General features: G+C 39.6%; 1 protein-coding gene across 3 annotated transcripts in view; it reads left to right on the top strand.

Annotated features, from left to right (window-relative positions):
• The window catches only part of wnt3 (wingless-type MMTV integration site family, member 3), a 38,044-nt gene extending 26,000 nt beyond the window's left edge, over positions 1-12,044 (top strand). For all 3 annotated transcript variants that reach the window (XM_082152299.1, XM_082152297.1, XM_082152298.1), the window contains exons 3-4: positions 4,425-4,690; positions 8,810-12,044. In XM_082152299.1, coding sequence (XP_082008425.1) covers positions 4,425-4,690; positions 8,810-9,289 — 746 coding nt within the window. In that variant the 3' untranslated portion in view covers positions 9,290-12,044. The remainder of the gene's footprint in view (positions 1-4,424; positions 4,691-8,809) is intronic.
• The last annotated feature ends 91 nt before the right edge of the window (positions 12,045-12,135 follow it).

A 12,135-nucleotide genomic window follows, 5' to 3' on the forward strand; every position in this document is an offset into this window, starting at 1 on the left:
TTTCCGTCAACCAAATTTATTTGCCACTTCAGTGGAAATACAATGGACGAACATGAATAATAAATAATAAAAAATAAACGTTTTATGCGTTTTGGCCGTTCATTTACAACGTAAATTGTATTTTGGGCGCCTGAAAACGCAAACTTTTGAAAACGGGTTTTCAAAGTGTACATTTTTTGAAAACGGTCTTCGCAAAAATGCGAATCTCTGAAGACGATGACATCATGCACATGCGTATTACGTGTTCAGTCTAGAGCGTTTCATCACCATCTCATGGCCTGGCAACAGAATACAGTGTTTTTAGTCATTTTCGCGGATCCGTGTGAATGGGGATTGTTTTGAAAATGGTGTCGTCTGTACGCGGAAAACTCAAAAGAAAAACTTCTCCGTTTTAAGTATATCGTTGTCGTGTAAACGTACCCTTAAAAAAAATTTTTCATAAAAAGACAAAAAACTAAACATAAACCTGCATAAAAATTAACACTTCCTTCAATATGTTCCACCCAAACTTGCTGTTTCAATAGAAAAATGTCAACACAGAAAATAAAACTGCTCAAGCGATTTCACAGCTCTTTAAGATAAAAGTGTAGAATGTGTAATATTTTCAATTTCCATGCACATCTTGCTATAAACATTTAATTGACATTACATATGTGGGGTTTTCCCAGAATATTTCTGATACTCTAGATGTGAATGGTTCTGAAAAATTGAGGTGAAGGGGACAAGAGTAACTTAAATCATTTCCTAAATGAGAACATTGATTCCCAGTCGTGATGGCTAAATGGATCTCTCCCACTCAAAATCACATACATTCTGGACTCTGGTTAAGATGCTAAAGCAGTTATCCGAAGTGCAGGACCTGAGCAGGAACAGGCAGTATGTGAAGGAGAGACAGAGAGAGAGAAAAAGAGAAGGGAGGCCAAATGAGATTACAAGCAATAGAAAAGGGCTAGAGGGTTCACTTCGACCCCTACTGTGCATGAAGGCCAGTATGAGCCATCCCTGTGTGCCTCTTACCGCCCGGCTCCCACGGACGCCCCATTCACACGCCCTTTTGACTGTGTCATGAAAGCAGGCTGAAAGGGAATCTCCCATCCTTCCCCATCATGGAGGAAGAGAGAGGTGGAAGGCAGGGGGAACTCAAGAGGGGGATAAGGAGAGGATGAAGGAGATGGACAGTATGAGGTGAAGATAAGGAAGTAGGGTCTCTGTCTGCATCCGGATTGGCCCGATGGGTCCTAACTGGATTTTTTAAATGCTTTGGAATATTTTGGCATAGTGTCTGGTATGAGATGTATGTGTGTTTTGTGTATGTGTGTCACAGGAGGTGGGGGGGTCGCTCCTTTTTGGGAATGCCAGCCCCTGCTCTGGGCAGCGCTGAACTGGGCTATGGGGTGCGGGGTGCTGGGCCCTTTTGTGTGGGTAATACGGTGTGACAACACAGAGACAAAGGCGGATTCATGGACCCAGCAGGTAGCGGGAGCTGCGCTCTTCTTGGCCCTTGGCCAGGGCTCCTGGGGCCCAGAGCTCACAGTTCTCTGTTGTGGTGAACCCAGCTGGGCCTGCCAGAACCAACTGGGCCTCCTTCTGGCAGTAAACCCAGAGAGGTGCGCGCCCAAACACAACCTTTATTAAAAAGGACTGTTTGTCTATGTGTGCGGACATGAACTTCCTGCAAGAATAAAACAAGAATACCAGGGGTGAGATGAGTCTGCAAATTCATGAGAAACAGCTAGACATCAACGAACGTCCATAATGTCTTAAAGACCCTGTGAAATTGCTTGATGAACACAGTTTTCTGTCCTGTGTTCATGCATTTCCTGTAGGAACAGGAAGTTTGCGTGGGACAAATTCAAAGGGATTGGCCTCAATAGCCTACGGCTTTAGTTACGTCACAGTCATGAACCATAATATGCTACTTGCTAATCAGGGACATTCTCATTCTAGAGGGAGAGATCTGATTGGACAAAAATCTGTGTAGTGCAGGATGAGTCATCAATATTTTTCTGGAAGAGAAAGACTATACAGTACAGTAGTGTTGTGTCCGATATCACATACTGAGTAAGAGGAACGAACTTTGAAACTGTTTCAAAAATAAATGTTCTATAGTATGAACGAAATCCAGACGAGCTGCATCCTCATGTTGGCTTTGTCATGTGACTTGTGTAAGCTGCGCCACTTCACTGGCATTCACATCTCCTTTCCCGTGGCCTCATGGGATAGTAAAGTGTCCATTGGATGTGCACTTCAGAATCTCAGAAGTAGTAGGGTATCTGGGTACTTTTCTCAAACTGTTTTATGAATACTTTTTCGGCTACTATATAGTATACGAATATTCTATAATATACTTGGGTATACGATATCAAAGCTAGCAAACGCTGACAAGAAATCAGAAAACTAAGCTGCCGCACTACTGTCTACATAGGCGACTTCCTTCTAAGACAGCGTCCTAACCATCATAGAACGTAATAAGTGATTAAAATGAAACTCTATATCACTACAACTTGCAGCTTGAATCGCAATCATGCATTTATCTTTTCTCTGAGCTCATGGCAGTGTATTATGGATTTAAAGGAATATGTCACTAAAAAATTAACATTCTGTCATCATCAACTCACCCTCACATCATTCGAAACCTGTATTACTTTTTTTCTACTGTGAAACAAGTTATTTTGAAAAAAGTCCACACAATTACAGTCAGTGGTGTTCAATCTTGTTTTAAGCCTCACTGACTTCTACAAACAGTTGAAAGCACAAAATACATCCAAGATTGTCCTCGGTATGACTGCTGGACAGACTTACAAAATTAATGTACTAAAACGATAACACGCATTACCATGACAACTATCATCTAAACATAACATAGTGAGCAGGCACTCTGTTTTGGTCACAAATTCACATTATCCACATTACAGCATATTCCATGTGTGTGGGCGCTCCTTTAGATAATCTTACACCATTATAGGCCTTACTGATCCCTGACAAACTTGGTCTGAGAACCACTGTTATTAGAGGCACTTAAATGTTTGGGGTGATGAAGTTGTATTGGGTTTGGTTGAGTTGCAGTTTTTCCTGTGGAGACCAAGAGAACTGGTGAGCCACAGCAAGTGTGCTGCGATTGTGAAACGATGGTGTCTGGTTACATAATAAGCTGTTACATTCAAAGGGGGCGTAACTCCATCTCTCAGCACATGCCTTCAGAAACCAAACACGGAGACTTATTGCTGGCTTTCACACACGTGGCCGCGGGGCTCGGACTGGTGGGAGATTGGGGGGGGGGCTCCTGAAACATTATCCAGAGAGAAACCAGCACACCTTTGAGATGACACAACGTCAGCGCAACCTCGGGCTGCATTAGCCACAAGTGACATGATCAACAATCGTCCCAGTGCTGTCAGAGACGTTTACAGCGCACCACTCAAACACCTCGTCAATATATTCCAGAGCTCATCAGAGAAAATGATCCATGCCCTGAAGACACAGCACAGATAGATGAGAGACTTTTGGGAGGGCACCAGTTAAAGAAGCAGGGATCTCCTTCAAACCTTTTACAAGAGCCTCAGGATAGACTATAGCTCAGTTCCAAAAGGGAGTGAGCTGTCTCGCTGTCTAACTACATGACTTCTAGGGCAGCATCCTAACTGTTGTGGAACCTCATAAATGACTGATTTGGAATGCTCTTGATATGCAGCAACTCCATGTGCCATCAGAATTTCTACTTTATTGTCCTTGAAAGACAATTTGTCCTGTAGAGAGCAGTATCCATTGATGATCATGAGTACTCGAGTTCTCGAACGTGACAGCGACGATAAATCATGAAATCGATGATCGGCTTGACTTAAAAAAAATGTAAGAATTTTTCTGATTTGTTATTGCGGCATTTTGGGCAGTACCTCCGGTCTGATTGGTTAGTGTTAGGACAGCATGCCGTCCAGAGTCCAGACCGTATAGAACTAAAGTGAAACTATGGCGTTGAAAGTGTGCAATTATGCTCGTAATCACTTTGATAATAAAAATACAGTAAAGTGCAAGATGTGCAGCGCCAATCAGAACACTATTGTAATAGAATACTGTAAATTCTTTGTGCTCTAGTTGCCCGTTTCAGTAATAACCTCTCTCAAAATATCATCTCTATGGTCCACAGAATAAAGAAAGTCAAAGCTTTGGAATAACATCTGGGGAAATAAACAATGACAGAATTTTCATTTTTGGTGAACTATCCCTTTAAAAGGCAACATAATTAAGTTGCCTACCTTTCAGAACTGTCTTTGCAGGAGTAGGCAGCTCACTAGGTTTTGGACCAGGACATATAAGTTTTCCAGGTTCTTCTGACAGACATATAAGTCATAGGAACATAAAGAAATGTTTACACAAATGTCATAAAAGAAAATCACTTTCTTCTCTTTCTTCTTTCTTCTCTCAAGCCACAAGAGAATCTGCATTTGTTCATGCGATTGCCTCAGCTGGAGTGGCGTTTGCAGTGACCCGTTCGTGCGCAGAGGGGACCTCCACAATGTGCGGCTGTGACTCCCATCATAAAGGCCCGCCGGGAGAGGGATGGAAGTGGGGTGGTTGCAGTGAAGATGCTGAGTTTGGGGTTCTGGTGTCTCGAGAGTTTGCTGACGCTCGAGAGAACCGACCAGATGCCCGGAGTGCCATGAACAGGCACAACAATGAGGCAGGACGGATGGTAAGAGACACATGATCTTTCTAATTCGTTTAAAAAAATTATGTTGATTTTATATGAATAATTCCATATGTACACTATACTGTTAATTTAAAAAAAATATATATTATTACATTTAATCAGCAACAATGCATTTAACTGATCAAATGTTACATTGAAGACATTTCTGTTACAAAATGCTGGGTTTGTTTTCATAAAAAAACTGGAAAGAAATGTATTAAATGTATAAATTTACCTGTTTTCCACATTGATAATAATAAGAGATGTTTCTTGAACACTAAATCTGCATATTAGAATGATTTCTGAAGGATCATGTTACACTGAAGACTGATGCTGGAAATTCCGCTCTGCCATATCAAGAATAAATTACATTTGAAAATATATATTAAAATTAGTGCTGTCAATCAACTAAAAAATAAATAATCACATTTTTCTGTAGTTAAACATGATAAATCATACCTAACATACGATTTTGTAATACAGTTTTAGAGTTTAATAATTTCACCATGAATCTCTAAATTACTGTAGAAGAAACATAAATATGATGAATTATATTGTGGTTAATGGCATCTTTTTAGTAAGTACTATATGAATGAATCATTTATATCAATACTGCTACTGGTGTTATTATTCAATGGATTTTCCCCCTCCATTTTAGCCATTAATTACAGCCATTCATCATTAAAGTATAATTGAAAGCCATCATTTTTAACATTGAATAGGCTTTAAAAAATTGGAAAAAAATCTTCACATAAACCCATTATAATAAATGTCACATTTAGCTGTGCATTTGATATAGCTAAGGATTTTTCTACTGGCCCAGCTAGGCTGATTAAAGGGTTAGTTCACCCAAAAATGAAAATTCTGTCAGTAATTACTCACCCTCATGTTGTTCCAACCCCGTAAGACTTTCGTTCATCTTCGGAACACAAATGAAGATATTTTTGATGAAATCTGAGAGCTGGATCACTCCTCCACAGGCTTATGGACACTATAACTTGCTGGCCCAGAAAATGTATTAAAGACATCGTTAATATAGTCCAAGTGACTCCAGTGGCTCAATCTTAAGTTTATAAAGCGACGAGAATACTTTTTCTAAGTATTAGCGCGTCTGTGTTGCACGTCACCACGTAGGCTCACTATTGGGCGACGCTGGTCATGTGTGTGATACGTGGTGACGTGCAACACAGACGCGCTACGCTATTACACTACGTGAAAAGACTTGAGGCCCAGAGAGAAGGAAATGAAAAGTGGAATAAAGTCGTTATTTTTGTTTGTTTTTGCGCACAAAAAGTATTCTCGTCGCTTTATAAACTTAAGATTGAGCCACTGGAGTCACTTGGACTATATTAACGATGTCTTTAATACATTTTCTGGGCCAGCAAGTTATAGTGTCCATAAGCCTGTGGAGGAGTGATCCAGCTCTCAGATTTCATCAAAAATATCTTCATTTGTGTTCCGAAGATGAACGAAAGTCTTACGGGGTTGGAACAACATGAGGGTGAGTAATTACTTTTTTGGGTGAACTAACCCTTTAAGATTTTCTGATGCAGCTTTCTGTGTGCACGTGTTGTTTGCGTCTTGCACTTGAATAAATGAGAGCATGATCATATACTGTAAAAATGGCTGCTGTGTTAAGTGAAAATAATAAATAATAAATGCAGCCTTGGTGAGTATAGAGACTTCTTTCAATAACATTAAAAACTGACCCCAAACTTTTGAACAGTAGTGTACCTTGTAGTCAGGATTGCAAGCGTCATGGATGTCATGTTGAAAACAGCATTGAGAAATACATCACATGACCAAAAGTATGTTGTCTTCTAATTAATGACTTTGACCCCAATTTATTCCAAGATGACGTTCAGGTGTCCACATACTTATAGCCATATTGTGTATTTCTTTACTTAGGTAACCTTATATCTCCCTCTGCTTAGTACCACTGGATATCATCATTACCCTTTTGAAATTCAATATTGTGTCTGCTGTTAATATGCCGAAGGGTGACATATGTAATGTGAAAAGAGATAAGCTGAGAATACACACCATATTTGTGAAATCACTTTAGGTGAAGTGTGTAATTTGTGCGCCACTCCAAACAGAAATGCTAAATAATGACTGCTTTCAAATACTCCATTTGTCATTGCTTGGACAAACAGGTAGTTCCGCCCCCAAACTCACATGATTGGCTGAGCAAAATGTTGTTTTTGTGTCAGTCAGGCCATTGAAACTGATTGTGATTCCGGTAGTACGTACCACAGAAATTACACACTTCACCCCTAAGCCATCAGGTTCATGATAACCAAACAAAGAACAAAGCTGTACTTGTGCCACTCCTGGGTGGGTCTTACCCTGCGGTTCACAAAGGTGTTAATGCACCGCTGATCTGTCAAATATCTCCTGATCCCTTTTCCGAGAGACTTTCAACTTTAAAACTGGTATTTTCTTGAGAAATTACCGGGTAATTACCTCTCTTATCCTTTCATGCCTCTCATAACTTGCATCTGTACTGAATCCGTGACAGAGGTGTAAACTCAGTTGGTGGTTTGAAGAAGGCAGGGAGGGAAGAATAACACTGGGATTCAGGGTTTAGCCCGTCACTGCTGCTGTCATGACTCAGAATTGGAGTCTTTCGCGTTAAAGGTGCTTAAGGGGCAGTCGGAGACCACACTGCAACAGGCCGGCGCTTTGATCAGCGAGGGACCACAGGAGCAGGCACTGAGACAGTCAGCCCTGTCAGGACCCTCGCATACTCCATTGTCTCCACGCAGCCTGAGGGACCCGCTCAGGGCCCAAAGAGTTCGGGACATGATGTCAGCGGCCCCAACTAGACCCCCAGGGACCTGCAAACACCTGCCTTCCGCCGCAGCTGGGGAATTCTGCAGCTAAATATAGCGAGCAAATTAAGGCAAACAAACCAAAACAAAGAAGTATAGTGCCGATGGCATACTCCATTAAGCGGGACTTCAGAAGAGAATTAGACGAGAACTGCAAGGACCTGTCTACACGCTCCGCACCTGAACAACACCTGTGGCCTGAGAGCATCCAGAAGAACTTGCAGTCCAGGTTGTTGGAGACTTATGTGGATTCTGATCTAAAAATCTGCTTTAGAACGGGCAGGGTGATAATACGGGCAATAATCAAACAATATCACAACTGTAGTCCAGAAGTTAAATACAGATCAGAGTGATGACATTTAGTTTGATATGCACTATGACTGCAATTGTGATACTGCTTTTATACAACAATTCTTAAACAAGAAGCAACGTTTCAGACTGAACCAAGGGTGACAGACTTGTTCATTGGTTGCTGCAGTGAGTGAACTTTCCAATAGCATGTTTTAAACATGATTGGTAAATGGCTAAAGAAAGGCATCTGTCAGAAAAGGGAAGAAAAGCAATTGGCAAATGCGTTTAAAAATTATTTATTCACTTTTTGTTTTATTGGTAACACTTTACAATAAATTTAATTTGTTAACATCAGTTAATCTATTAGTTACATGAGCTAACAATGAGCAATAGCCAACATTTGTTACTGTATTTGCTGATCTTTGTTAACGTTAGATATTAAAATACAGCTGTTCATTGTTTATTCATGTTACTTCACAGTGCATTAAGTAATGTTAACAAATTATTTTATTTATTGTGATTATTATATGCCGCTTCAGATTTGGTTTCTGTGCCGCTTTTTCTGTGTAAAGATGTATTAGTAAATGTTGAAATTAACGTTAACAAAGATTAATAAATGCTGTAGAAGTGCAGTTAATTATTAGTTCATATTAACTAATGTTGTTAACTAATGTTTAATGAATTAATGTTTTATTTAACTGCAATTTAACATGTGAATTAAATCGGTTTTTAAATGTTTAAGTAGTTCAAATTGTTTTATAAATAATTTAATGGTATTTAACTATAAAATATTTTATTAAAGTTTATTAAATTGTCTATTAATTATTTTATTTGTTTATAATAAAGTGATTTTTTTACATTTTACATTTGTGTTATTAAATGAATCATTTAATATTCCTACATTTTATTTTTAAGTGGCACAACCGCAGTCATTTTAAATGGTCCTTGATAGAGAACTAAAACTAATACCAAATTTCCAATGTTTTCTCTTTTCCAGACCATCCTGGAAAACATGCACCTTCGCTGTAAGTGCCATGGCCTGTCAGGCAGCTGTGAAGTGAAGACCTGCTGGTGGGCGCAGCCTGACTTCCGGCTGTTGGGGGACTACCTGAAAGACAAGTATGACAGTGCCTCCGAGATGGTGGTGGAGAAACACCGGGAGTCCAGAGGCTGGGTGGAAACACTACGCGCCAAATACGCCTTCTTCAAACACCCCACCGAGCGAGACCTGGTGTACTACGAGGGATCTCCCAACTTCTGCGAGCCAAACCCAGAGACGGGTTCGTTTGGTACCCGTGACCGCGTCTGCAACGTGTCGTCGCACGGCATTGAGGGCTGCGACTTGCTGTGCTGCGGCCGTGGCCATAACACACGGACAGAAAAGCGCAAGGAGAAATGCCACTGCATCTTCCACTGGTGCTGCTACGTCAGCTGCCAGGAGTGTGTGAGGGTCTACGATGTGCACACGTGTAAATAAGAGCAGCAGGTGGAGGAAGAAAGGGACTAGTGGACATTAAAGGACGGAAAGCAAGAGAAGGAGAGGGAGAGAACACACACATGATAGTGGCACTTCTGTGGTAGAACCCTTTACTAATGTGCCCTTTTTGATCTACACACCCCAAAAGATGCCCAACGTGAGCATCATGGTTACTACTGCCATTCCTCTCACTCTTTTTTTTTTTTTAGTGGCACGCATTACTTCTGCAAAAGAACAAAATGCCTTGTTATCATTCAGTCTTCTTTATCTGTAACACCATCTCTCTGATCATCGCGCCCCTACTGCCCAGGGGCTGAAACGGGATATGTTCACCTACAACCAATGACACTAGGCACGCATGAAAGAACAAGAGGATGGGAGGGAGGGAGGGAGGGAGGGAGGGAGGACGACGAGAAACTACTGAACGCTGGGTCTCGAAATGCGCCCTGCTATACTACTGAATCCAATGCATCGCTCATGTTTTCCCTCATGGTCTCTAAGGTTTCCTCATCCGAGGACATATTGAACACTACTACCACATTCCCTATAATTATATATGTTCAAAACGTGGAACATATTGCTGTCTGCTACATAAAAACCTCCTGTTAATTTGCTTTATACAGCAGTTTGGAGGGATGCAATCGATAAATTAGCGTAGAATGCTGTGGGCGGTGCAAATGGGAAAAGGCATTGTGGGTCCCTTTAAAATTTCAGTAGGATATTTTGCAGAACATGTACATGCAAAGCCATCGGTAACTCTTCTGGATGAGTGCATGACAGCTGGTGAAATGCATGACAGCAGAATGCGACGACACGCACTGGGCTCACGTGCACCCGACCAGTAAAATTTGCACTTACAAAACTACTAATGAGTATACTAATTCTAGAGATTATGACGATTATTTTTAACATATTCTTTTTGATAAAGCTCCTCGTATATGACTGTGAAGGCACCGTTTCAATACTTCCCTGATGAGAAGTCTGCTTAGAGGAAGGAGAACAAGTGAACAGGAGGAGGACAGTTAAGGAAAGAAATAAGAGGGTGAATAAAGGAGGGATGTGGCAACCCTATCTCATGAGATTTTACGATTTGGTATGAATTCGTACAATGTGAATTTGATAAAATTTTTGGAAAAAAGCAAGCATGAAGGTCCATCCCTAAACCTAACCGGGGCGCAAGAGGATCCTACGAAAATGTACGAAGATCGTACAAGTTTATACGAAATAGCCACCAATTGGCCAAAACATAAAATAGCTGTGAATCGCCATGAGAGCGTGTTGGAAGTGGAGGACTGCTGTGTGCGGGTTTGAGTTTGTGATAAATGGAGGAAAGACTGGCTTCACAAAGCTGAAACAGACTCCAGGAGGTTTCCATACGACATGTTCTGACAGTCCCATACGCTTCCTGTTAATTAAGTTCAACTACGCAATGCTACTTCACATCCACACCAATCCTTGAGGAGCCCTCTCTCACCGGTCACATCTACGCTCCCTTTTCCATTTCTCCTTCCGCTATATCCAAAGTTTTGTACAAAGCCTTTAAAAGTTCATAATTCCCTTTTTATTTTATAATCTGAAAATGTTATGTTTTTATAAATATTATTTATTACACAATGTATATATCTGTATGACTGAACTAAGATTATATATTTGAAGAACAAAACAGTCTCATGATTTTGCTTTTTAATACAAGATTGACTCTAGCACAATTGATATATTGTGCTATATGTACCCTCCTTTAATATGCAATGCGGATAACGACACAACCAATGATTTTCTCCATAGTGGCATAAAAATTAAATACTGTGCAACACTGGCACGCAGCTAAATAAAGGGTTCAATCTACCAGATCACAATCATCTGACCTCCATGTCTGCATCTACTCTGTCATTCCAGCGCTGACATCATCCTGTAGGTTTGCAGGCGGACCTCTGGTGTCTCCACTCCAGTAGCTAAACAAAATGACAGAGTAAAACATGACACAATGCACAATACAAATACTGACTGAAATAAAACATATTTTACCTGTTCATGATTATTATTCGGTAGGCTCCTGGTGTTGTATGCACAGAACAATGTGAGATTCACATTGTGAGGTTATTAACCTGACCTCTGGTGCTGTTCGGTCATTTTTTTTTTTTTTTACTTCATCATAATGGTACGAAACTTGGTAAAAGTTTGGCACTTGCTATGTGAACACAAAAAAAATTCATGGACATGATTCAAAATGGGTCAAAGGTCCAAAAAAATTTAATAATAATAGTCATACTTGTACTGTTCGCACTCAAAAACGACTTTGGAAACGAATTTCTTCAAGTGGAAATGTTTTGGTACTGCGCCCAACCAAACTCAAAATTAGAACACAACTTGTTTCGATTTATGGCTTTGATTTTCTCGCAGTTTTAGAGTAAAAAATGTTAAAACGTAAAAATAGATATATTTACCGGTAATATAAAATGTTAAATAGTATTTTTATGCATTTTTCTTAATAATAAACTTAATTTTGGTCTCTTTTTAAAGAAGACACTTGGCATATTATTGTTGAAGTGAAAAAAAAGTTATAAAAGTTTAAGTCCAAAGCATTCAAGATTTACGACAGTTTAAATCGGAAATTTTATTTTTAAGTCTATGCTCAAAAAGTGATTAACAGGTAAAAAATGGATCATAATAACTATTTCATTAATATAATTTAGTACCATAAAATCCCCTAAAAATACAAAATATTTAATAAAAAAAGATTATTGAACTAAAATATAGTACATTCATTTCATTGAGAATTTTTTTTTTATAATAATATATATATATATATATATATTTATTTATATATATATTTATTTATTTCAGTA

The sequence above is a fragment of the Leuciscus leuciscus genome (assembly GCF_965113295.1).
Source record: "Leuciscus leuciscus genome assembly, chromosome: 21".
NCBI classification, from domain to species: Eukaryota; Metazoa; Chordata; class Actinopteri; order Cypriniformes; family Leuciscidae; genus Leuciscus; species Leuciscus leuciscus.